The sequence below is a fragment of the Phoca vitulina genome, unplaced genomic scaffold (genome assembly GCF_004348235.1).
Source record: "Phoca vitulina isolate PV1807 unplaced genomic scaffold, GSC_HSeal_1.0 scaffold4, whole genome shotgun sequence".
Lineage (NCBI taxonomy): Eukaryota > Metazoa > Chordata > Mammalia > Carnivora > Phocidae > Phoca > Phoca vitulina.
The window spans coordinates 9,517,602-9,545,360 of record NW_022589707.1 but is presented as its reverse complement, the minus strand read 5'-3'; the positions used below and the strand labels follow the sequence as shown (position 1 = coordinate 9,545,360).

General features: G+C 43.7%; 1 protein-coding gene across 7 annotated transcripts in view; it reads right to left on the bottom strand.

Moving 5' to 3' along the window:
- Positions 1–866: 866 nt before the first annotated feature.
- The window catches only part of DGKI (diacylglycerol kinase iota), a 419,897-nt gene continuing 393,004 nt past the window's right edge, over positions 867–27,759 (bottom strand). For all 7 annotated transcript variants that reach the window (XM_032401488.1, XM_032401491.1, XM_032401494.1 and 4 more), the window contains 5 exons: positions 25,483–25,520; positions 21,942–22,062; positions 11,705–11,741; positions 9,936–10,035; positions 867–5,615 (listed from right to left, as the gene is read on the bottom strand). In XM_032401488.1, coding sequence (XP_032257379.1) covers positions 5,499–5,615; positions 9,936–10,035; positions 11,705–11,741; positions 21,942–22,062; positions 25,483–25,520 — 413 coding nt within the window. In that variant the 3' untranslated portion in view covers positions 867–5,498. The remainder of the gene's footprint in view (positions 5,616–9,935; positions 10,036–11,704; positions 11,742–21,941; positions 22,063–25,482; positions 25,521–27,759) is intronic.

Genomic DNA, 27,759 nt, shown 5'->3' with positions numbered 1-27,759 from the left:
ATTCTCATTTCATATTTCATAGAGCCCAACCATTGCTGGCTGAAGAGTGACTGGCACGATAAAGGCCTGATGGATTCCCCAGTGCACGCTTCCCTGGTACCATGTGCATTTCCCCTAAGTTGCCAGCTCTGTGAAGTCAAGTTTGGCTCTTGCATTCATTCTTAGATCCTTAGCATGCTGCCTGCATCACAATAAGGGATAACATTTTTTTAATATAAATGATTAAATATACGAATGTATGCTTGACTCATGAACATATGATTGCATGCAGAATGCCTGAATACATATATAGACTCTGGAATCTGTCTACCATGAGGATACCATTCAATATTCAAATTTCTACTTTAAACGACAATGCTTCAACAACCTAAGAATTATTTTTTCTGCTTTCTTTTTGGGACCTGGTCAGTGCTATGTGTCCTGGGAGGGCAGGTTTTCCGAGGGCACTCCTCCTTGCTTAGTTCCTATTTTTAGGCTTCTCAATAAACTGTGGGGAGACAGCCCAAAATCCACGGATGGCCACTAGGGGTATAACACGTATCTAATCCAGTTCATCTAGGTGACTTAGGGGAGTACATGGTTTACGTCACCGGATGTGGAAGAAGCTGCCATGATTGTGGACACCCACGGTGGAACTGAGACAGACATGTGCTAAACCTCTATGGCAGATGGCTTCTCAGAATAAGGCATGTTGTAGCTCTGTAAGATGATCAAAGTCAGTGGACATCTATTTGTCCTTCAGGCAAAATGGATACTTGTCCCAGAGGGTAATTTCATTCTGATCCATTCTGAGCAGAATACCTGGGGAAGATTTGGGTGTCTGTATGACAAAATGACTGAAGGTGGTGGCCAAAAGTCCAGGAGGACTCTTGTCATGGTCAGAAACTGGAGGGACTAGAGATGAGTCAAGACCAGGACACAGAAAGGGACGGGGCCAAAGTCCATCTGAGAGACCAGACAGAGAAAAAAACTACAGTAATCAGCTGAATATGGAATTCAGAGAATGAGAAAGTAGACAGATTCAGAGAAGGTTCTAATGAGACCTGGGCAGAAATGATTTTATACAAATAAATGTTAAAAATCAGTTAGAAAAGTCTCTCATTTAATAGATGTTCTACTTTTTTCTTACCTGAACTGAAAATAATCCATTTAAGTAGAGCAATTAGTTTTATTTGATGGCTATGATGCATCATTTCAACAATGATCTATCTTATTTTTAAACAGCATAACTGAATAAAAGATGGTGCTGTTTTCAGTGATTTTCATGAGCTACTCCTACTGGAAGGAAGCCAAGCTCCTCAGACCCCAGCCCATACCCAAGTTCCTACACCTTCCTGGCAGCAGCTTGCCCTCATTAAATATCATTAGGCAATGTATGGGGTGTTAGCCCTGCAAACTCAGCCTTGTAAAGTGGAATGAGCATGACAGAGAAAGAAATTCTCCATCTGTGATCCAAAAATAGCACAGACAAGTCTCTGGGCTCAGGTAGGTCTCATGCTTCATGGAAGGTAACATAAAAAATTATAAGACCTCTTGGTCATGGATTTTATGACACAGGCAATAGCAAAAGCCATGTGTAATTGGAGTGGCTGCAATAAGAGAACCGAGCTTAGCAGCAGTAAAAACAACAAAGAATAAATGAAGAATTCCTGTTAGCTTGTCTTTGCCTGTTGGTGTTAACTATACATAGACAGATGATTAGCATGCTTCTAAAATGTTTTGTCTACTGGAAACCTATGCAATAACATATGTATAGTATATATATATATTATATATTTGTATATTATGTATACAAATAAATACATTTCTATATGTGTGTGGGGGGGGCTGTGTGCACAGAGTCTTTCTGACATAACATACAAGCAACAATGCTGATCAGTGTTAACACTGTTTATCTCTGGGGTGTGGGACTCAGGCCACTACACGAGCACAGAGGAACATCTTGACCTTGCCTGTGATTCTCATCTGTGCTATTAGAACTTTTTTTTTTTTAATAAAAAGCATGTCCTATCTTTATGATAAAAAAAAAACTAAACATGTGAAATAAAATTGACATGTAAAAAAATAAAACTGCTGCCCCACATATTATAAAACATGGATATTACGAGAAGTCTAGGAAATACATTTCAGAAATCCTTTAGGCAAAAAAATGGTTACAAGGTCCAAATGCAAACTGCCTGTTGAGTATCTCCCAATGCAAACACATCGGCCTAATTGCTAAGGCCAGCTACTACAATGGGCTAGGGGGGCTGTCACTAATGTCATGGCTGTGCACTTGCCAGCTAAATTCTCTTCTTCAGAAATTGCATGGGTTTTAGGTTATAACCTCCATAGAGGTAACCAGAACTCTCAAAGTGAGATTTGCGGCCATGGTATTTATTTCCTTCTTGGCTTCTGTTTTTTTTGTTGTTGTTGTTGTTTTTAATCAGTCCTTGAATGTGATAAAGCACAGCTTAACTAGGTGAAGCTGTGTTCTAAACTGGGTTCTATTTCATTAAATGTGTACTCCTGGAATATAGGGCTCCGAAAATGACTACCTTTAAGGTTCTCTCATGTGGTCTTGTAATAACTCTCCATTTCTCATACCCCTCCCTGTCAACCGAACCCACAAATGGAATGCCCATGAGGGGCTCTTCTGAGCCAAACACAGAGGATTGGCAGCTAAGCCAGCCATGCTCCAGTACCGTCCCGGGAGGTTTTGTAGAAAATGGTATTTCTGTGAGTATACAGTGTCATGTCTTTTAAATTAAACGTTTGTGGGTTTACAGATCCAGACCAGGGCCAGACCATTGGCTTCTACCCTTTCTGATGGCCCATTAAAGGGGAGACTCTATACTTGAGCTGAGCTGGAAACTCTTGGAGCATATGGCCTCAGCTCTTTCTGAAGGCCAGGACTGTCCCACGCAGTGATCAATTTTAAAAAATGCTACAGGAGGTAGGTTTAATATTGAATCCATTAAATATGTAACTGTTCCGTTCATTTTTGATGTCCTTTCCTCGGAAAACCCAAGTCCTGAGGGTGTTTGCTTTTTCAAAGAGATATTTGCTTGGTTGTACATAGTTTCCCATCCATAATGTAGAACTTTTTTTGGCTTGGAATGATTTCCAAATGTACCAGAACCCCTATAGTAGTCATTACCTTATCTATTTTCATACCAGGAATTTACTTGTGACTTCAGTTGGACCTATTTAAATTGGCCTGTAGCCATCTATACCCTAAGTTTTCTCTGGGCTGCTTTGAAGCATCACAAAGAAATATGAGATGGTAGTTGGTGAAAAGAGTCCTTTATCCCAGAAATGGCAGCCGGGTAACTGACTGTGTGGCCAACTGTTTGGCTTAATCTAGGGAATGGAAGGCACCATTCAAAGCCAGATTCCAGTCTGTTTTAAGGATTATATTTCTGTCATCACAACATCTCTTTGACAGTCCCACCAACTGAAAAACTCCCAGATGAAGCCCAGTGATTAAATTCTCCTGGAGCCTATTTTTTCCAGTTTCTGGAAACAATATACTGCCCTCCTCCTTACCTCCCCATAAAACCCAACAGATAATTCCATTTCTAAGACTGATAGATGGAAATAGATTACTCATAACCAACCTATTCTCCCCCCGCTGGAAATAACACCAATAATTTGATTTTGAAAAGGCTAAAGAGATACTTCATCCCCACCCACAGAGAAGCTATTCCTCCTTAATACAGTACTCATATCTGTCCTCTCAAAATGATAGGTGACCAAAATGCAATTCAGGTAAGCAGTGCGTCACCACTGGACCTTTAAAGTAAATGCAGAAATACGATCATTTATGTGTTCACATGCAGAGACACCAGGGAAGCACTTTGCTTGTGTCTAAGAGCAAAATGGAAGAAAGCTCAGAAGACCTCAGCTTTAGTCTGAAACAACTTTGGATCACCCACTTGTGTTTCTGACTCCTACCCATGTCAAGTAGGCCTCTTCACTGAAAGTTAGGAGCCTTTTCCTCCTGCTCTTTTAGTTATCACAGAGTCCCTACTGGAGGGACCTGTAAGTACCAACTGATCCGTGGCAGGATTCGAAGTCGTAATTCCAATGCCAGAGACACATGTCTGGCTCAGCTCCCACAGTGGTTTTGTACTAAGAATTTCCTGGTAGGGGGAAACGAAGAAAAGAATAGATTAGACAACCCCATACGTAAGAAGTGGGGTTACAGTGCTATCAGGTATAATCTTGGGACCTGACAAGTAAAAGGTGAGGCGTCCATCGGGAAGATCCAGCCGTCCTGGAAATCCAGCAGTGGAACTCATAAAACAAGGCTTTGTCCTTGGGACAAGGCTTACTCGGGGTAGTGAAAACCAAACACTTAGAAGGAAAACCTAAGATGGGCCCCCTCTCACCACTACACCCAAGAGTCTCTACTTATTAGCCTCTGTGCAACATGCCCACAACTGTTTTCTTGCTTAAGTGAGTTATTTTGACATATGTTGCTGCTTTTGCATTGGCTGTTTTATTTCAAGTCAGTTAGCCTGCTTTCTATTATCACTAGAGAAAGTCTGGAAGGGAACGCAGTCACAGTGCTCCATTTCCTGGAACCACAGTCCCCACACGTGGTTTTCTGCTCAGCACCTTCAACCACACTTAAAATCCAGCGGTTCCGCCAAGCCAGCCGTGGGCCTTCGTTCAATTCTGTGCTGGTCTCTTATCGTCTACATCGCAGCAAAAGGCAAAGATGGCTACACGTAGGCAGTATGGGGCTGTGCAAACAGCCCAAGCTGAACCAGTCCTTCATGGCTATCAGCAACAGCCCCGCCCCCAGGGCCGGGCCCTGGGTCCCCTCCCATGCCACCTCACCATACCGCAGAGGTACAGCACACAAGTTGACATTATCCATGTGGCACATCCCAGCTCCTACAGAATGACAAGGGATGAGGGAGGAGGGCAGGGGAGACATGCAAACGGTCACTAATAGTCTCGGTATATTTCATCTTGGAAACAGAAGCAGCTTTACAGTTGTGTTTCTGCGGGACATCCAGAGGGTTTTCAGAGACCTCCAGAGTGTCTTGTGGTCTTCAAAGACTGAATGTAGAGAGAGCAGATCGTATTTACTTTTTTTTTTTTTTTGAATGATGGGTAGTTGCAGTAGAATTGTGGGGTACAGAGGAGTCGTGAATGCATAGGGGGAGGAGGGAGCGGTGCCATTTGTACGAACATCCTTTGAATCTCGAAAATAAATTATACAGGTGAACACAGAAGTTCATGCTACTTGCTGGAAGCAATAAGGATCAAATTTTGTGGAATGTGTATTCCACAAATCTCCAGGTACCCTGCCTCTTCCTCAGAGGGCTATCGTGTTCTGTTGGACATCCTGGTAGCCCTTAATAACTGGTGGCATGGTCTCAGATAGATTCTTGCAGAGAGAGACAGATTTGTGGATTCCATCAGCTTCTTCCAGGGGAGCTGCCCGATCGCCGGGAGGGCACAGGTGATACACTTGCTTAGGTTCTCTTTGCAATCTACCAGGGTCAAACAGCAGTTTCCAGGTCCTCATGGCCAATGATCTTATAGTTCTGGCGGCTTTCTAGGTATGCAGCCAAATCTGGGTCTCCAGCCTGCTGTGCTCTGTCTTGAGGTGTCTTCCCCTAAAGGTGACAGTGGGAAGGAAGGAGACACAAATACGTGGAATGAGATTTATTTTTTTTAAATCACGGGGGTATTCAAAGATTACTCCCCAAAGGATTTTTCCATGCTTATGGTTTTAGAGTTGACAAGACACTTTCAAATCTATTGTCACATTAAACCCATGATTGAGAGAAAGACACGATCACTTGACAGGTGGGGCTGAGGAAAAGGGGGTTCAGAGTAACAGCTGAGGAAAAGGGGGTTCAGAGTAACAGCTGAGGAAAGAGTGTGGCACAGTGAGTTTGGGAACCCCAATTCTTTCTGGGAGAAGGGGGATAGAAATCATTGAAGAGAAAAGTAGGAAGTAGGCTTTTGGATGCCCGATGCCAGACTCTTCCTATTACACTAAACACTAAACTCTGGGAAGCAGCAAGCAGAAAATGAGAGGACCGGATGGTTGTAAATGATCTAAAGATGTTTCTTTGCTGGTTTCAAAGTCTTCAGTTAAGTTCTCCCAATTCAGAACTATCTCATCTCTCCAAAAAGTGAGTTAATTTCTGACTACAAAAGTGATGGATGTTGATTAGATAAACTTGGAAAAGCACAAAAGTGTAAGGAAGAAAATAAAAATCACCAATAATTCCTATACTACACTAAGATAACTGCTGTCAACCTTCCACAGAGTAGCTATTTTGTCTTTTTTTATGGCTCTACACATAACAATTTTTGTAAATAGAAAACCATACTATGGGGTACCTGGGTGGCTCAGTCGGTTAAATGTCTGACTTCTGATTTCAGCTCAGGTCATGATCTCAGGGTCATGAGATCGAGCCCCGTGTTGGGCTCCATGATGAGTGTGGAGTCTGCTTAAGATTCTCTCTTTCCTTCTCCCTCTGCCCCTCCCCCTGTTTGCATTCTGTCTCTCTCTCAAAAAAAAAAAATCTAAAAAAAACCCATACTCTGTTTACATACTATTATATAACACACTTTTTCACTTAACATGTCAAACCTTTATGTCATTCAATGTTCTTCTACATCATCTTAAAGGATTGTATCATTTCTTGCAGCCTACTATAATGCCATATGCATGTTTATACACACACATGATATTTTTGGAATAAGGTCAACGAATAGATTCAGTAGTAGAAGGAAGGAAGGTCTCCATTCTTTTGAATGCATATAGATATTACGTAACGCTCCTTGAAACTTCTAATTTTTGTTCAGTGATAATGGCTTTATCTATTTAAAACGTAATATAAGGGGCGCCTGGGTGGCTCAGTCGATTAAGCGGCTGTCTTCAGCTCAGGTCATGATCCCAGGGTCCTGGGATCAAACTCCACATCGAGCCCCACATTGGGCTCCTTGCTCGGTGAGGAGCCTGCTTCTCCCTCTCCCACTCCCCCTGCTTGTGTTCCCTCTCTCGCTGTGTCTCTCTCTGTCAAATAAATAAATAAAATCTTAAAAAAATAATAAAAAAATAAAAAGTGATATTAAATTCAAAAAGATGGAGGCATGAACATTGTACCAAAGAAATAGCTCCATGTATAAATGCATGCGAGTTTTACAAAAATTGCTGAAGGCTTCTCAGCCTCCACCTGAGTCACTGCAATGGAGAGTGTCAAGCTCAATTAAGCCTGTAGCTTACAAGGGTATGTGGGTAGAGAATAAAAGGAAAGTAACAGTGGCTCTGGATTCTTTCTAAAATTTTACTTATTTAGCTGGGATTTAATATTGAACCACTAGCTTAAAGTTCCTATATAAGTTTCTCCAATTTGTTTATAGTATTAGTAGATTATCTGATCTTCAATATTAATGAGGTTGGAATTACTAGCTTCCAAGTATTCAGAGAGGTGGACTGGAGTGGCCCTTGAGTTGATTTTTAAAGGAACTGTTCTCCATCAAGAGAAATTCTCAAGATATTCCTTCTCCCCCCCCCCCCCCAAAAAAAAATCTAGGAAAAGATCCAGTCATAATTATCATGTTCTGCTTTAACTTAGCATAAAATTACAAAATGGAAAAATTAACAGGTCTCCCAAAAGGATGAAGCATAGACTATTTCCTACAGTAAGACCTCTAGAACACAATGTTGGGGGAACATAAGCATTCTATGATAGCATGAATAGTATGACTTCACCGACTAAAAAAAAAAAAATGAGAGAGAAAAACAGGCATACCTACATGTGAAGAGAGATCGTTAAAATTTTAATAGTATATAGGTCTAGAGTGTGAGATTTCTAGTGATTTTTATCTTTGAAGAATATCTTTGCATTGCTTGAGTTTTCTATATAAGAATGCACTGTATTTATAATCATAAAATTAATGAAGGTGTGTTTTGAAAAAAAAGCACACACATACATAACACAAAAGAGGAAGCAATCTCAAGGCATGTTGAGCCCATTTATCTGATTCAGAAACTTAGAAAGATAAAAAAGAGCAATCTGCTCAGGGGCCAGGTCTCCTGCCCAGTCTTTTGTTTGTCTCTTTCAGGTCGCTCCTCCTTTTCTTTTGATTTCCTGAGGTGAGTGTGAGAGCAGTCTTTTGTGTGGTCAATGGGCAACTGCCACGCTGGAGTGTGAGTTGGCCCCAGACAAGCCAAACCTACCTGAAATCGAGGCCTCCCCCGATCCTGTCTATAGGGTTTGTGTTCCTCCATCGGGTTACACGACAAAGAGTTTAAGTGCAAATATCATCTGGTAAGAATATCACATGGAGCACTTATCTGCCACTTGAAATCCTATACCCACTTAGCTAACCAGGTAACAGACCAGCTTAACATGTCCCACAGCCCTAGGGAGGAGGAACCCAGGTGGCCAGGGTCCTCCGTCAGAGAGCAGGGATCCGGTGGGCTGCAGGGGCGTGGAGAATCATGCAACGCAGCTGGCTCAGAACTGGGGTCGAAGGAAAAGAGGTCCACACAGGAGATAAAGTTATTTTATGGCGCTCACTGCAGTTTGAGGAACCCCCAGGGTGAAAACTGCACATAAGCAGTTGCTCGTCCCTTAAAGAAGTCTCATGGGGAATATGTCCGTGTTCCTTGGCTACATTCATCAGCCCCAAACTTAGGCTATTCAGTGCCTTAGCTTAATGAAACCCTCATCTCTATATTAAAATTCTTCTCTGCAACCCTCTACAGTTAAACGGTTTGTCCTTCGCATCTACCCAGGGCTGCTCAGGCTCCCCCGTGGCACCGAGGTATTAACCGTCGTCCACCCCCCTCCACCCCGCCCTTCCCTTCTCCTGGGCTGCAGTCCCGGGGCTGCACCACTGAGCTACACCTCTTTCTTTGCTCCAGCTTTCAGCCCTTTCCTCGGTGCTCTCTGTAAATGAACAATTCGCAGTGCAGCCTGATCTCAGGTCTCCTGAACAGAGTTTCTCCTGATGCCTGACCTCTACCTGTTGGCGTCTTTCCGGTCAAGGTCGGCACCGTAGGTCACTCTATCAGTTTCTGGCCTCACCGCCCTCTCCTTAAGACATTAACACACTTTAAAGCCACATTGACATGGCTTTCGCTGCAGGGGAACCAACCACATTTCAAGTCCCGATGCCGTAAGTACCACTGTAAGGCAAAGACATGATCCAGACCATTCAAGAGAAACCCACTTTATGCCTTTGTTGCCACACTTCGTCCCATTGGATCCAGGGGGGTGTTCTGTCACCACAGGAGAACAAGTCATCTGCTGCGCTGGGTGTCAAAAGAGCTGAATTTGGATTTGGGCTCAGCTCCTGGTCTAAGGGTACAGAGCTTTCTTTGGGTTTCAGTTTCCACATCGATGAGAGAAATTCCCACCCTAACTTCAGGGGTTAACTTTCAGGGAAAAATATAAGAAAATAAGTAGGAAGAAACTTTTAAAAATAAAAAGCCAACGTAAAGGCACCAGAGTTAAGGCTGTAACCTCTCCAAGCCCGGGCTGACCATCCTGACAGGGGCGGCTAATCACCCGGGCGCCCGTAAACCACAGATCGGAAGCTACCCGAGACAAAGCCACTGAAGGAGAAATTCCAAAGCAGGCCAATGTCTTCTACGCCTCTCCTAGGGCTTTGAACCTCACCTCCCCGCAACTTGGCTGCTGGCATTCGGCAGGACAACCCCAAAGTCCCAAGGCCAGCACATTCAGAGGTTTATAAAGTCCCATAGGCAAGCACACACCCTTCCCTTTGTGCTTATACATTTAAACTACAGTTGCTCTAAATGAAGCACTTTATTTTTTCCTCCTTTTTTCCAAAGCCCCAGGCACTTCCATAAGCACAGAAAGGATGCCTTTGCCCTGCGCACAAGTGAAGGCGATGGTGCCGGTGATCCTGCCCAGGAGGAGGATGTTTGCACTCACTCATCAGGTTACCTTGGAGTCCGTCTTTCTCAGAGATGCTCCCGCATCCACCAGAAGCTGGCACACGGCCCGGTTCCGCTGGCAGGCAGCCTTGTGCAGGGCGGTCTCACCCCTAAAGCAAAGAGGAAATGGGAAGCCACCCATAAAGGGGTTGGGGGCGGGGGCGGGAGTGGGGGCGGGGCTGGAGGCTGCAGGGAGTGGGTGAGGGTAGCTTCCTATGCCTGCTGCTGAGGTTCTGGGCTCATCCGCCTCCTTCGCGATCTGCAGCTGAGATCCGGGCACATTCTGGGGAGGCGGATGAGGGGGTGTCTAAAAATGCCTTCAGTTAGTCATCAACGAACCAGAACTCCAATTGCTTGTCTCAACAGTGTTAACTAGGCTGAGTGATTTTGTTTTCAACCACCGACGTTTGATTTAGGTAACACTCCATGGCACTGTTCAACAAACTGATGTGTAGAGATGGGTCTGAGCACGGTGGAATGATTTTCTCTGTGGACACATGTGGGCAGAACATAGGGGCACCGGATCAAGTACACACGGGGCAGGCATGGAAAACCACAGGCCCCTCAGGCACCTCACACAGGTCTTGGCAGACCACCATCTGGTCCTCCGTGGAGTATCTCTGGGGGACTCCGCGTGGGAGGACCAGGTCAACACAAGCTGCCCTACCTACTGATTTCATGCGAATGGCAGGTGGGAGGGTGCGGGCAGCCGCAGAGGACATCTGGGAGGGCTGGGAACACAAGCTCTACCCTGTTGGCCGTAGGCCACTCAGTATAGGAAGAGGGCAAAGCAAAGTAGCTATTTCTACCCCCTCTAATGGGCAGTCTAGGGAGGAGGAGGTTTCCATTCTGAGTCCAAAATTGAAAAGATGCTTAATGCCAAGCATATGGAAAATCAAATGTAGTCCTTAGAACAAACGGGTTCATGACAACTTTGCCAGTAGGATGTGGTATGTGGACAAACCCTCTGTCACGACAGTGTCTTCCCTGTCTAGTAAGTCATAACTATAGAACTCTACCCTTCCCACTCAGCTTCCATTCTATTCATTTCTACTTTTCCTCCTCCAGACCTACTTAACTACTCCCCATCCATCTTTATCTCTTTTCAAATGTCTTTGAAGTTTTATAGTGCTTCTTATATGGCTTTCAGGGTGAGACGGTGAGCCTTTCTTTGTTCCTACTTGGGGAGCGGGAGCTATTTTGCTGCCCTAGGAATAAAAATGTTGAAAACAAACATTATCAGTTTGGGGACCACCCGAGAGAAGATGACTTTCTCAACCGGAGTTTCTCTTCTGAACCACAGAACATAAAAATGATTGGATTTACTATAGTCTTAATTCTCCAATGGTTGTATATACCTAGTTCCATTCCAGACCTGGTATAGAGGTTTCATTACAAACAAAGGATTCCGTAGGGTATTAGGACTTAATTTTCTCACAAACCCCAGTTGAGAAAGAGTAAATAAAAAAGGTAAATGTATTTATCTAGACTTCTCAGTAGTCCAAGATGCATCAGTGCAAAACTACCTTGCCTATAGGAAGCTCTAAATGATGACTAGCAATGACTGTGCGTGCAACCATTATTGATTCTTGTCATCAATTTTTATTGTGTAATTTTTGATTTAGAAGATTAGCCCTGCACAGTTATAAATACAATTGAAAGTGAACTTCTTATCACTGACATTTAAATTATCTGCTGTATGCTCTATAGGCTACATTCTTCTCCCAGATATGTTCTAAAGAAAATAATCTAGACTATGTAATGAAAGGAAACACTCACGTTTCGCTGTCTGCCATATCCAGTAACTCAGAAGGTCCTAAATAAGAGGAAAACAAGATGCCATCAAAAATAAGTTCAGAAACTAAAACATTAACAAAAAAATCTATAGTCACAGAATTAAAACACGTTGGAAAGCTGAATAAAGTAGAGTCATTTGGTGAAAGGGATATTAAGACCACCTCCCCTGCTCCACACCCCCCAAAAGAATGGATTTCTCTATTCCCACTCACCAACCTCCCAACTGCCACCAACCGATATGTGTGGAATGATACAGCCTATGCTTTTAAAGCAGCTTTCAATCAGGTTGAAGACATAAAATTAGTCAGAATAGAATAAGTGAGAAATAACTAAGTGGTTACCTTGGGGGAATGGGGACACTTCAGTGGGCTTTAAGGATTGTTTATCATTCCCCAGAGGCAGGTTGTTTAAGACAGGGTTTTATACAGTATAATTTTAAAGCTACAAGATACCAGAGATATCATCCAGTCCAATATCTATATTTTAGAAACAGAGTAAAATTATATTTTTCATAAAATTTCCCTTCCAAGACCTGGAAGAAATGTTATGCACAGCAAATGATTATAGATGCTTCCTTAGGAACTGAGATGTCTGATGAGTTTGTGCACTGATGATGTTCTATTTGTTCACCAATTAAATCATTCAATCTGAAAACAATGCTTGGAATGACCACCTTTCCACCTTCTGCACCAGTGATTCCTTCCCCAACCCTCCTGTACTCTAATCAGTCTGCAGGTATCAGCTGAGACACATTTTCCATAAAGCCCTCTGCAACCCCCCTCCAAATACTGCATTAAATGTCCTGCCTATGTGCCCCCTCATTATGTACACTAACCCTATGTCCTGTACTTGGGAGGGTAACATAATTTATCATCCAAATTGAGACTGTCCCAGACAGGTGGGGATATGTAATTACTTTAGTGATCGTGACATTTAAACCATAAGAAAACCACCTGCGGATTTGTCTCTCTCCATAACTAGACTGTGGTAAACCCCCTTGAAGCTGTGGCCTATGCCTTGTTCACCACTACATCCTTCCTTGGTGCCTGGCATAGAGCCTGGTACCAAGCAGATGCTTACATGTTTGGTTGAATTAATGAGTAAATGTGCTTGGACATGCCAAACACAGTTCTAGGTATTGAGCATTTTAGTCTTTAAAAATATGATCCTATTGATTTGCTCTCTGTCTTGTTGGATATCATTATAATTGAAAATTTGCTTTTATGATTACTTATTACATAAAAAGAAGAAAGGGGAGAGATTAGGACTTCCCAACCATGAAAGTCACTGGCCAAGAAGATGACTAAGATGCCATGGGACCTTCACAATCCTCCTGGTCATCCAAGAGCTGCCTCCTCTTTCACATCTATTGGCCGTCTAGGCCAGGTGAATCTTCCCTTGCATCCTCTGTCCTATTTGTCTCTCCTCTTTGTCCTATTTGACAAATAGGCTTCCTAATTGGTCTCTGCCTAGAGCATAATTAGCATTCAGAAACAGGTACTAAGAAAAATGAAAAGGTCTCTCATTCAGATTTCTAATTCAGCATATTGACTGCTTACTCCCAAGTATTCAGCCATGAAAGTTTGCAGTCTTTCACCTGGAACTACCCTTCCTCAATTTGTTCCAGGTTGCATTTCTTCATATCAGCTCAACTGGTAACTGTGCCATCACCCGCCTCTCTCTGGGGCTCTCCCAGCTCAGAGAGCTTCTTCCCTCCACTCTCCCGATCCAGAACAGCCTTCCCTTTTCCAGCCACATACCTAAATCTGACCTGTCCTGTAAAGCCTAGTCTGTGACAAGGTCTTCTGAAATGACCAGCTTTGACAGAAAGAATCTATCCCTTCTCTGAACTCCTTCTCTCGTAACACTTACTTGGTTCCACCCTTGTATTATGTATTTGCTTTTCACTCATACGCCTTGTCTCCCTAAATGAATTATACTAAATCCTTGCCGTGTAAGAATATTTATTATTTTTCATTTATTATTTTTCTAGCACCTATCCTACATTAAGGATTCAAAAAGACGTAATGCATTTATTTTTGTTCCTCAGTCTTGTGGTTCTAAGGAAACATGAACGATAAAGACCACAACAAATACCCAAAGAAGTGCAAGGCAGTACCATGTAGTGATGGGTACTAGAGCTGAACCTCCTTGCTTCAAAATTCTGGCTCTACCTGCCACTTACTGGATCTCGGGCCAGTTCATTTAATCTCCAGGTCTCTTGATTGCCATGTACATTAAAGAAGGATTGATAATATGTATCTCACGGGATTCTTGTGAGGTTTCATAAGTCAATATAAGTTATATGCTTAAAATGGGAGCTGGCACGCTACATGAAAGTTTAGATCGGAAGTGTCCTATTCTCTGACTTAAGCAGGTTACACTAAGTCGAGATGTGGAGCATCAGTGGAGGGAGGAAATGTACTGGGCTCTGCATTTACCTCCATTCACTTTTGAAGCCACTTGTTGACTCAAATGCTATGTCCTGAGAACCAATACTCCAAACCCCTTCAACTGTTGGCAGGGCATTCTCCACAAGGTCAAGAACAAGGACGCTTACAATGTCCAGTGGCCCCCAAAGAGAGTGCCTGCCACCTTCAGCCAACCCTTGGAGCCATTCATTTGCAAAGGAATTCCATGAATAGGAGCACCCCAGCCCCACTCCACTCCAGCAGCTCTGTTCCCACCATTCACTGCTAAGTGCATGCTTATCTGGGCACCAGAGGCCTCACCCCCTTCCCCCTTCATTCAGCACTCAGAGCTGCACCCACGGTGGGTCCACCAACTCCAGGGTCCATGCCACCATGTAATGAGAGGCTGTGGGACCAGCTACATCGGTGCCAAAACCGCCATTGTTTGGCACTCTGAACGTGGGGACAAGGAAGAGAAGGGACCTTGTTCCTCAAGTGTCTTACAAGAATCGCCATAAATGCAGCCAACTCAGAACAATGGTGGAGCTGATTACCCAGTTTCTGAGTCAGGCATGCCTGTGGCTGCTTATCACCCTCCCCTTCTCTCCTTTTAATCCTCGGCAGCTGACAGAGGTGAGAGGAAGAGGTGCTGCTCCTAAAATGAGACATTCTTGCTCTTAATTAAAACCTAACAAAACTCCAATTACAGGTTTCAGGAATGGAATGGGCTCTGGAATGATGGACTTAATTAACCCAAACTTTCCTCATCTGCCCATCAATACATATAATCACCAAAGAGCAGAACGTTTTGAACACTGTCAGGCAAATCACCAATGAAGAGGCAAGGGTGGCAGCGAACTGATGACAGGCGGGAGTGTGGAGCTATTTTTAATAGTACAGGTACATTTTCTAGTAATGTTTTAACCTGCTTTAAAATAACTGTGTTTGCATAATGCTGGTGAGAGGGGGTTGCAGAGGAGGAAATAAGAAGAGGCCTGAGTGCCAGGTGCAGCCCAAGAACAGGCTGGAGGTTCCCTCCCTTCCAATGATCTGCTGGGAGCTCCTTCAATAGTATATTGTGCTGTTTAGTAGTGCTCCGTGCGGGTTAGTAGCATTGATTCTCCAATCTTACAATTTGGAGAAAGGGGGCATGGCCAGAGAGACAAAAAAATAATCTGCCCAGACCTCACAAATTGTCTTTAAAGGAAAAAGTATTTTAAAAAAATAGCATCTATGATTTTTGGAAAGTTAATTTGAGTCTCACTCATAAGGGAGAGCCCAAGAGAAAGAAAAGACGATGGAATTCTTCCAGTTTATATCCATGGTGAATATTTGGATCTAAGGCTTATTGCATATTTTAGGTATGCATATGGTCTGATTGTGGATATCATGCCATCTCCCTTAGGGAATGGAAGGAATACCATGACTTTGTTAGCAGTGAACTCACATTTATTCCCTGAATATAAAAGGACATCTTGGTTCTCTGTCCCTCCTAGGGTTTATTACAATGTCCACACTCAGTCCCACAGTTGACCTACACCAGAAAACAACTGTTAAGTCCTGATTGAAGGGACACGTGTGCAAATTTCTCCATGAAACTTTCAGAGGCTGACGATCGATCACCGCCCCTCCACAGCTCTGCACCAGTTGTCACTGGAACCCTGCATATAATACCTCTATCGATCTACCCTGCATTGTGGTTGTTTATCCGTGTTTCATTGCCCTCACCAGGTTTTAGAACTATGGAGGGCAGAGACCATATACTACATACAAGTCTTGGCAAGTAACCTAACATCACTATGCTTCAGCTGTCTCTACCTGTCAGATGGAGATAAGAGAGCTCACTATGTAGAACTGTTGTAAGAATTAAATATGTTAATACATACAAAGCAGTTAGAACCATAAAAGTTAGCAGTGACTATCACTATAATATTTTTTCTCAAAAGTTCATGGGGGCAGAATTCATTTTTTTTCTAATAAATGAATGAAGACCTTTAAAAATCAATGTGGATCCCAGCCGGCATCCTATTTTTTCTCAGAGAAAGATCCATAAAGGTAACATGGATTCAAAAGACTGTGCTACATAGGGAAATGGTCCAAAAAATAAGGGGGAAATGTACTAAGAGGATACACACATCAGTATTCGGGCGAAAGCCAGGGAACGTGAGAGGAAGCCAAACTTCACAAAGCTCCCAACACGAGAAAGTGAACAGCATGGTTAGGCAGTCAAGCCTTCCAAACTGCAAGTTTGCTGCCCGGTGCTCATTCCACTGGCTCTCCCACTGGACACCCCAGCTTTTGCTGGCGCAACCCTGTCATCAATACTGTCCTTGTATTCTATATGATGTGTCTTTTGTCACGTGCACCCTTTAGTTTGCTTCCCACATCAAGGCATCCAAATCCCCTTTGCTATTCCTTCCACCTCTCCATGGCCTCTCTCTCCCCGGACCTCATTTCCCATTAGTCTCCCAGACGCTGCCAGCAGACCATTCCAAATCCTCCTCTGCCCCAGGACAAAAGCCGCACAGATGTGGGGAGAGCTGGCTCTGGGAACTCTAACAGCACCGTCATCCTGTCCCAGCGGGGTGGTGGTCGTTTCTCTCGGGGGACCAGAGGCTGAAAAAGGGGGGTAAAAAAGAAGAAAGAAAAGAAAGACTAGAGACAGAAAACGAGGGAAGACAAAATAAGCCATTGAAATCAAAAAGGAAATGCATGAGTGAGATTTCTATCAGGACACACGGTAGGGGGGCAAAGGGGTGGGAGTGGGGAGAATAAAAACAAAGGAACGAAATGTGCGGGGTGGTAAAAGCCTAAAACAACACAAAAGTCTCTTGGAGGGGTACAAGGCGGGAGGAGGGAGTGGGTAGAAAATATGGTTGAAAGGAGCTGAAAAGCAGGAACCACTGGGGGACCCGGGCTGGAACCCCTCGGCATCTTTCCCTCTCCACCCTGTCCCCATGGAATTTTAGCTCTCTTCCTCCTCCATTCTCTCTGCAACCCTCCCAAGGCCCAAATTCCAGTTTTTCATAAAGGAAAACAGCAGGTTGTGCATTTGAGAGAAAGTCCCAAAGAAGATGCAGGACAGAGAAAAATTCAAACCGCCTGCGGCTTGTCAGAGTCTACCACACACTCCTGCCCCTCGCCCCACAGCCTGGTTATAAAGAGCACTTAGATGAGAAATACATTGCTTAGTGTGGTGTCTGGGAAGACAACGAATCTCTCACGACTCCTGTTCAGGGGGCGCCCTCCTGACCGTGGACCCCACTGCTCACCATAAATAACCAGTGAAGAGGGGGGCAAAGCAGAGGGAGAGGGGCTCCCGCCTGAGCAAGAATGCAGGGCGCAAACAAGCCCCTACACTCTCAGGCATCTTGAAAAGGGCCCACGGATTTCTCAGAACCCTTGTCAGGAAGCCTGTTGTCGGGTATTTGAACAGATTTTACAATTTATATCATATGAAGCCACAGGAAAGACTTAAACCAAATTAAAAACAAAAAAAACCCAAAAAAACTAAAACTTCAAAAGATTTGCAGCATTCGAGATTGGGAGGAATGTCCCTCTCCATCTTTGGCACCGTGTAAAATGGTACTCTTTTCCCATTTACATGAGTTTGAATTGATCAGACTTGTCTACCACAAATCTGATGCTGGTTTATAAATACATTGCTGGTTTATAAATTCAGGATGCATCCCAGCCTCACGGAGGCCTCTTGGAAAAGGCTATTTTCCTTGTCAGACCAAGGGGATTCTAGAGCCGCCACGACATAAAATTGGAGAGATTATTTCACTGACCAGGGGTCACATTAAGAGGATTGTTACAGAGCAGAAAAAGGGTTGTGTTTCCCGTGAGCTTGTCCCTGCCTTCAAGAAAACTGTAATTTACAGGGGTTTCTATTATTTAAAAGAGGCAAATTTTTCTGCAAAAAAAATAGTTTACAATCGCAACATGCACAGGCTAGTATAAATTGTTATCAGCGACTAAAGATGTTAAAACAAACAGCAACAATGAAAACAGGGGAGCTGAAGCGCTTAGCTCTTGGGGAACCTGCTGACTTAGGAGGGCTATGTCAAAAGATTTGCATGCATATTCCTGAATAAGTAGAAATAATGAGATCAACGTTAAGGCTGAAATCAACAGTGCCTATCAGGTTGATAAATGCTAGTTTCAATAAAAAATCAACTGCGAGTTAGTTCCCATTATTTGACTAGAGAACTGAAAGGCTAAAAACTGCCATCCCTCAAAACTGCAGTGATTCTTGGACTGGAGAGCATAAGATTTTATTTTCATACAGAAAGATGGAGTGTGCTTCATATCTCTAGTCTCTCCCTCAGGTTTGTACTGGCCAGTGAGATCCTGGTGAGGCAGGGAGGGAATCAGATGCCTCCCGTGACCTTGACCTTGACCTTGAGCGTGACCATGGGAACTGCTTGCCTGTGAGGGAAGTAAAGGTGAGTGCAGGAATCTCCAGTTGTTTTTCTCATTATCATAAATATTAAACCAACTAATTTATTAAATCTAACCCCCCCAAAAACTGGAAAAATAAACACCTTCTCCCCCCTTATTAACAGATTGCTTCGTGTCCTTCAGTTTTGATAGAGAGAGAGCTGTATTGTGTGATTCACCCTTTGCAAGAGATGCTGGGGATGGAAGAGAGACGACTTTAGTATCGGAATGTCAGGCTTTGGTTACAGCACTAAGACTAACATACCAGCTTGATTTCATGCCAGGCAAAGTACGTGTGCATCAATCCACAGGTGGGGTTAGAACTTGCAACTTTTTAGAGGCCCTATTATTTAAGGCAGTGGAAAAAGGAGTGGGGGAAGTGAAAATCTGTGATTTTAGACTAATATCATCTCATGCCTCATCACTCATGCCCCTGGGGGCATGCAACTGAGGAGAGGGATTTTGGTTTGTTTTTAGTATAAGTATGTCCCAAACATTGCACGGGTCATACTTAGGCTTAAAAAGGGGGGAAATTGCTGTTGTTGAAGAACTTGCAAATTTGAAGAATTATTGTTGCTAATCAACCTGAGGACCCAGAACCAAAGGAAAACATAAAAGCTGAGGTCCTGGGGATTCCAGGTGGGACAGTAGTTCATGATACTGAGAAGGTAAGCTCATCATTTTCAACTGAAGAAGACAGAGGGTAAGGGAGGATGGTAGGTTAAATCTGGCCGCAGATTATTTGCAGCTCCTTTCATGGGGCGGTGGGGGCCATTTTGCCCTCCTTTGAGTCAGGGCCAACTCTGTGACCTATTTTAGCTAACAGAATGCTGCAGAGATAATGCAGAACTTGCCAGCCTGGCCTCAGGACATCTGGAAGCATCTATCCTCACCCACCTGGAACCATAGGACTATCATGCCGTGAAGAAGCCTGGGATAAAAGAACAGGTAGAGAGGGAGGCTCAGGTGTCCCGGCCATTCCGGCCATCTCAGCTGAGAGCCCCAAATGTGTGGGGGAGTCCATATTCAAGACAGACTCAATCACAATTGCAGCTCCCCGCAGCCTTGTGAGTGAGACCAAGGGAGACACCAACAGGTGACTAATACAGGGAGGTTTCCAGAACTGGGGGGGGGGGGGGGGCGGGGGGGGAACACTAGCTCTTCAGGAGAGGTAGAGAGAGAGAGAGTTCCTAAATTGTGTTAGCACTCAAATAGATGGCCAGGGTCTGACCTAACTCGGGAGAGGGTCTGTGGGTATTGAATAGGTTAAGGTATGCGAGCAAACATTCAATCTCATGGGGTGAAGGACAAACTAGGAAGAAAGGATTGAGAGTGGTCAAGAAGACAGCAACCAGGAGTACTTTAACCCAGCTAAAGACAAGTAAACTGACAGCATGTATCTCTAAAGCTCATCTGCATTCTGTGTGGTAGAAATCCTGAGATCTTTTTGATTAAGAGAAAGATAATCATAGAAGCTCTGTGACTTTATGCGTTGTCTGTGGGGGCCGGGTTCTAACATTTGGTTTTGCCTCTCACCAGCCTTTGGAGAAGTCACTATGGGAAAGAAAAAATACCTATGGTTTTTTGTTTTGCTATGTGTTTTGTTCTTTTTTTTTTTCCACAAAGGAGGCAAGCAGAACTTATGCCATCATTGCTTTGTAAGTCTTGCTCCCCCCCACAAATGCTTTCATTGCAGTGGGTCGAATGGGTAGGGGAACAGCAGATGAAAGGATGCATATCCCAGACACAGCACAGCTGAGCTTTCCAGCATAGACAGGCTTGGGACTGTCCAGCCCAGCCTACAAGGGGGAAAGAGATGGTCTAATGATCTCCATCCTGCTTTCACATGCTTTCCTTTTCCTAAACTGTTCTCTCCACCATAACTCAGGCCAAGGGTTCAAGCAAACTCATCATGGTGAGAAGGAACTGAAGACAAAACAAGGTGAGTCAAATGTACCTGATAGTCTAATACCTACCTTGCAGGTCCTTGTAAAGATTAAATGATAGGATGTTTAGTATAAGCATCTGAAAATATAGTAAGCGTGTGACAAATGGTAGCTACGTTATCTACCTGTGGCTTTACAATAGGACTTAAAACATCCATATAGAAGTATTTTCAATTTAATTCTGCATATGATTATGTTTTTTGGCCTCAATTGCCTGAAAATAATGACTGTATTGTGTGTGTGTGTGTGTGTATGTGTGTGTGTGTACTCACCGGTCTATAACAGGTAGCTCCTGTTAAGCACTCCACAAATATGTGTTGACTGAAAGACATGTTGAAGTGAATAAAAAGAGGAGTGGGGTGCCTGGGTGACTAAGTCAGTTAAGCGTCTGACTTGATTTCGGCTCAGGTCATGATCTCAGGGTTGTGAGACTGAGCTCCATGTTGGGCTGTGTGCTGAGCGTAGAGCCTACTTAAGAGTCTCTCTCTCCCTCTCTCTCTTCCTCCTTTGTTCATGCATGCATGCTCTCTCTCTCTCTCCCTTAAAAAAAAGAAAAAAAAAAAAAAAGAGGAGCAAAAAGGACTGTGCATGTCTACGAATACGCTTACTATTTTCAGCCTGGATCTGGATGCCAGAGCTTCACTGCTAGGGCGCAGAGAAAATCCTCCAGGATCTCTGTGTACCTACATCTAGCAGACCTAGAGGCTGCTCCAATCCTTCCCCTCTCAAAGACAGCCAAGCCAGGCAGGTTTTTCCCTTTATTCCTGTTCTTAATTCCTAGAAACACTATGAACATGGGAAGCTGAAAGTACTGGTCAAGATATGGGATCTATCCATGTGTTTATGCCTCTAAAGGACCATGAGAGAAATATACTAAGGTACATGCTACTTCCAGCAACTATCTAACCACGGAAGACACGGGAGTCCCAGATGTTTTCAAAGAGAATGAAGCGTGGCTTAAGTTGAAAAGATGAATGAGATCCAGGCAGAAAAAAAGGAGAGAGAGAGAGAGAGACAAGCCAAAAAACTGGAAAAAACCGTGCTCATGTAATCCTCAGAATGATCAGCTATGAACATGGATTTGGTACCGGGTCCCAACCAGGCAACTTAAAGCGCTTCCCAAAACAATCCGGCGTATTATGTCGGGACGCATTTGTTTTTGTCTTTTATTTTTCAATCAATCAGCTCACCAGTATCCTGCGAAGACCTGGATATGAGAATTATTTCTAGGAGCCGTTCGGTCACAGCGACCCACGTGGGTCAGCGGTCTGTAGTTCCGTCTGGCTCACATCAGCAGGGGGTGTCAGCTAAAAGGTGGGGAGCATCTCTACTGTTCTGAAGACAGCCGGCTTGAGAGCCCGCTTAGACGGTTCAGCTGCTTCGCGGATAAGTGCCCCTTGGTTCGTTGCGCCTACTTACCGTGGTCCAGGATGTACTTCACGATCTCCCCGTGGCCGGTTTTGGCTGCATGGTGGAGGAGGGAGCAGTGGTCCGGCCCCTGAATTAGCAGACTGCCTCCATTTTTATAGCTTTCCATTAGCTGACAAAGAGACACAGGAAAAGAAGCTCAGGCAGAGTCCGGAACAAGGGAAAGTACAGCTAACCGGTGATAAAATAAGAGTGATGTAGTAAACCACAAATGTTTCTAGCCTCAGAGGACGCCGAGAAGTCAAAGTGAGGAAGCAACGTTCCTGCACCGTGTTAGCACTCAGATAGCTGGCCAGTGTCTCCCCTCACTCTGGAGAGGGTCTGTGGGCACTAAAATGTGGAAACTGAAACGTGTTGAGTGAGTTATTTCTTCTCTGTTTGATGTCTTTTTCTTTTCTGGGCACTGGTCGCTGTCCTAAGAGAGTGAAGGGCAGCAAAGAGAAGAAACGCTTTCCTATGTTGGCTCGGGTTTCTCTTGAGTGAAAGAGTAATTAAGGCCGGAGACAGGAAGAGCTTGGTGTCTGGTAGCTAAGCTCCTTTCCGAGCCTATGGTTTCTCTCCAACCTCTAATGAACCTAGCTACCAAATACAGAAGCTCCTTCCCATTTTCCCGTGGGAGATGGTGGCACACGTGTGTACAGCCTCTTTCTTCTTCCAGAGCTGCAACCCAGCCAGCACGCCTTCTGTTAATCATCCAATCCATGCCCAGTGAGGCTAGAGATGATCCACAGGATGAGAACCCAAAGGATTCAGAGAATGTGGCAGGAGAAACCTAAAATACCTATATTGTGAGAACAGACTGGAAAAGGACCAACAGATTTTGCAGCCCGAGAATCATGTGGCGAAATGAGGATGCGGTCTGATTTCGTGAAATACTGAACATTACAGAAAGTGTAAATGGGTCCCTGTTCTCCAGGGTATGGGAGATATACCTAGAGCGGTATAGGAGAACAAAAAGAGTCTTTCTGGAACTTCTAAAAGGTAGTTTCAGGACAAAGAAGAATACAATAACCCGGCAGGTACCAAGCAAAAGGAATGGATCTATCACCAAGAAGTTAGATGGCACACTAAAAAAAAAAAAAAAGTAAGCATCTCATAAGGTCAAAGAAAGTAAACTCATATCCAACCATGGAACTGCCATGTGGCAGATGCCAGGGAAACAAAGATGAATAGGACTTGGTCATTGGCCTCAAGACCTCGCCATCCATGGGGAAGACAGATGTCAAAGACACATACAGGAATGGAGAAGAACATAACGAGGTTATCACGGGGTGAAAAAAGAGTCAGGGAAGGCTTCCTAGAAAATAGGCCAAAAAGGAATAGTTGAATGGAAGTAAAGAACATATGGGGACTTTTCCCCTAAACTACGAGGCTATAGGACAGCAAGAGGTAGCTAATAGTTTTCCAGAAAGAATCTAAGCATATCCAGTACTGTTCAACATTAGTCTTACAATGACACTCCCTTTCTTCATAGGCAGATCCATAAGGGATTTGGGCTCAGTGGAGCAGCACAGACCCAATCCATCAGCTGCCTGGATGCTGCCTTTCTGTGGGGTTTTTGGACACTGCGGACATGAAGTTAGTCTGTGGGTATCTTAGGCAGCTCAGGTGCACAGCAGACGCTCCCAACAGCCTTCACACCGGATGGCTCCTGGGGTCTTCGGTTCTCCGCTGTCTGCTGTGTGCTCTCTCTCTTACAGACACGCACACAGTTTAATATCTAATATTTCTTCTGCTTTCTGCATGGCATGGAATAGACAAACAGAAGAAGGTGGAAAGAAGAAAGAAAAGGGGAAGAAAAACTTGGGAAGGAAAGAGAAAAAAAGAATGAGAAAGAAAAACTAAGTCACTGTATTTCATCTTTCCATAAATAAGGTTAAGTAATTTCTTAGGCACTTAGGAAATGATTGTAACAGAGAACGTAGTAAGACAACCTACTGAATATGGCAATTTCCCATATTTCAAATAATTCTCTATTAAGTACAAAAAAAGTGGGGTTGTATACACCAGGGACCCAAAAAATATGCTGCCTAGACTAAAAGCATATGCAAAATGAGATAAAAAGATTTCAAATGTACAGTAGTTTGCACATTTTTTTGGCTTAGAAGCTCTGCAAGGGCAGGAATCACGCCTTACTGCCCAAAGCATCTAATATAAGGCCTTGCAGGGAGTCTGGATAATATTGGTTCAATCCACCGCTTGGCAATAGCATCAAACTCCCAGGTACACTGCTTGGAAAGTACTTTTTTCTTGTGGGTGACAATTCTTCGATGTCGACTGTGCCACAGGCACCATTTCCAGAATTATGTGTCTAAAGATGGCAGTTTATCAAGATGCTTGCAACCTTCTCGCCATTTCTTTCCTATTAGTAACCTGTTAACATTGTAGCCCAGAGGTTTCTCAGTTGATTCAACAGATGTGCTTCAAAAGAAGTTGCATGCAAGGTCAGTGCTTCTCAGCTCTCTTTTAAGGCTTTTGGGTTCTCGATCTGCAATGGCACCATACTCCACAGGCTGGTGAGTAAGGCAGAGCCTCTGTCCCTACACAGCTGCTGATCTTACAGAGCAGATCGATGCCAATGTGGGTTATACAGGGATATACAGGCAGTCATGAGTCCCAATGCCTGAAAATGACATGAGACCAAATAGAGCTTTTAGAATACTCGTGGACTATACTATATAATAAATATTTGCATCTCCACTATGTTTATTAAAAAAAAAAACACAGACTAACACTACTAGCTAGCATTTTAGAGTCCCTTCTATGGAATAAAAACAGTCTTAAGAGGTTTACATGTATTGTTAGAGTTGATCCTCACAACAAAGGAGAGAGGCAACATTATTTAAGTTTACAGATGAAGAAACTGAGGCGCAGAGGGAATCAGATAATTATACAAAGTCACACATACAGTGAACGGCAGAGCCAAGATCTGAACCCAGGCAGTCTGACTCCAGAATGTGCATTCCCTCTAGAGGCAGCAGGGACCACTTCCTTCTCTCTGAACTAAGAAAACATAAGCATGAATTAAAGTGTTCGAGGGAGATGAGACGGAGCATGTTCTTTTGGTTTAACTGTGATCCCCAGAGTACAAAACTGTAATCATGTTGGAAGCTGTAGGCTCTGGCCTGGAGGATGTATTTCTGGGTGTTGTCCAGATAATTCTTACAGATGAACTCATTTCAAGACCTGTCTAAAAAGAAACCTTTAAACTGCAAATATCAGCTTCTAGAGAGCAGGAATTCCAGACACTGTGAGCACTGCATCCGGGGAACGTGCAGCCCATGTTAACTAGTCAAGACAACCGGCATGGTACCCCTGCATACATTCTCCACTGTTGGGAAATGTGGAGACGCTGTGAAGACTCCTCTGGCCCTCCCTGCCCGGTCCTCAAAAGAGCATCCTTCCCCTTCCAAGTCATTTAGCACAGGCAGGGGGATGATACATGACATACGAGAGATCATGACTATTTGGTGAGAAATGATGTTAAAGTTCTTAAAGAATCACCAAAAGTTTGGGTAGGAACATATCTTACCTTCATAAGATCACCAGCTATTACTGCCTGCAAAATTGCTGTGGGAGACAAAAGAGAGATGTCCCATTAGTAGAAGACCCTCTCATTAAAAAAATCCCAAAGGGCTGGATCCATATTTTGTAGAAATAGTCTACGTTTGGGGTAGGAATCAGGGAAGGAGAAGCATGCCAAAGGTTGAATCTTGCAACAGGCTAAAGCCTTCTCTTCATCCCTTCGCTACCCGGGCACCCATTCTATCCTACCTGGACACCCCCTCATGAAACTTGGAGCCACAGAGATTAGATTCAAATCTTAGCTCCGACACAAGTTGTGGGTGAATCACGGAAACCCTCTGAGCCCGGTTTCCACATCTGTCAACCAGCAAGTCTAAATCTTACAGAATGACTAAAATGATCGATGAAATCATATGGGTGCTCTCAACTCATCTATGAGGTGGACTGGTGCCTAACCGTGACTGCTTCTGCTCCCTTCTTTCCAGTTCCTTCCACTTGGTCCTCTTGGGGTTCCAAAAATCACTAATAATTTTGCTCTGTAGTGAGAGACAAACACCTACCATTATGGAAATGAAGAGGACTGGAGGCGGTGAGGAAAGAACATGCATGCTTTTTTATGTTCTGAAGAAAATAACCATACGGTCAGCATCTAATCCACTGGTGACTCTTATGGAAAGAACTCAAAGACTTAGGAAACCTAAACTAATTGTAAAAATATGTAACTCCAGGGGCAAAAATCGGAGCGCACATACAAGTCACTTGGGAGGTAGAGGAGGAGGGAGAGGAGGGGACTGGTGAGAGAGGGCAGGATGTGTGAGCATCTAATGACAGTGTTGGTTCCTGAAGGGAACATGTGCATTAGGTTGGAAATGGTCCTTTAGAAAAACAAATACCTAGATTCTAGGACTACCGAAAAAATAGATTATTGTAAGGCTTGAATAGCACAAAATTTTAGAAGTAACTTAAATTTTATTTCTTAAGGTGTCATTTTATTTTTATCTTTTTTTATGATTTATTTGTTTATTTTAGAGAAAGAGAGAGCATGAGTGGGAGGGGTAGAGGGAGAGAGAATCTCAAGCAGACTCCCCACTGAGCTCAGAGCCTGACTTGGGGCTCAATCTCACCACCCTGAGATCATGACCTGAGCCAAAATCAAGAGTTGGACGCTTAACCGACTGAGCAACCCAGGCGCCCCAGTGCAGTGCCTTTTCACAATACTATAAACTTGATAACTTATAAAGACTATTTCCTTCCCTTTTCTCCAGGCCTTACAGAGCTAGTGGAGCTCTACTGGACAGAGGCCTGGACTGGACACAGGGACCTGCATTATGGTGACAACTGGGCCGCTCACTTGCACACGCATGTGTACTCTCTCTCTCAAAATAAATAAATAATTTTTTTTCTTTTTTAAAAAGGCACTGGACTAGGGCGCCTGGGTGGCTCAGTCGTTAAGCGTCTGCCTTCGGCTCAGGTCATGATCCCAGCGTCCTGGGATCGAGTCCCACATCGGGCTCCCTGCTCTGCGGGAAGCCTGCTTCTCCCTCTCCCACTCCCCCTGCTTGTGTTCCTGCTCTCACTATGTCTCTCTCTGTCAAATAAATAAAAAAAAAAAAAAAAAAAAAGGCACTGGACTAGAGTCTAGTCTATTCTAATCTCTAACTTAGCAGACATGTAAGCTTAACAAGTCAATGCTTCTGAACCAGTTTTCTTATTTGTATAATAAATAGCTGTCTTGCTCATCTCTCTATCATAAGAACAAAACCAACGAATGAAAGCTTTATAAGTTCAAAACAGTAGAGTGCTTACTTTTTCAAGATTATATTGAAACATTTCCCAGAAATGAAAAGAAAAAGAAAAGAGAAATAGAGAAAAGAGAGAGAAAAGAAGAAAAATGAGTTCATTACTTTAAAGCACTTCTGTAATAAAATTTGGTATATATAAGCAGCAAATCAAGACAATAAAGGAATTCCCCAGGACAAAGTCTATTTGAGGAGCAGCAGGAAGGGAAGAGAGAAAAGAAAAAGAAAGGAAAGGAAAAGGAGGGAGGAAGAACGAAAAGAAAGAAAAATATCAGAAGTTGGGGGAAAACTTATTGGTTAGCTGGGGAGTTCAAAGATTTCTTGGAGGAGGCGAAGTTCAAGCCAACTCTTCCGTGGTAAGTGGAATTAATTAGCAAAGAGGATTTGGAAAATCCTTGCAAGACGAAGGTAGGATCCGAACAAAGACATGGAAGTTAAGTTGTGATGTCTAAGGGAACCTTCGAAGAGCTGAATATCATCCTCCC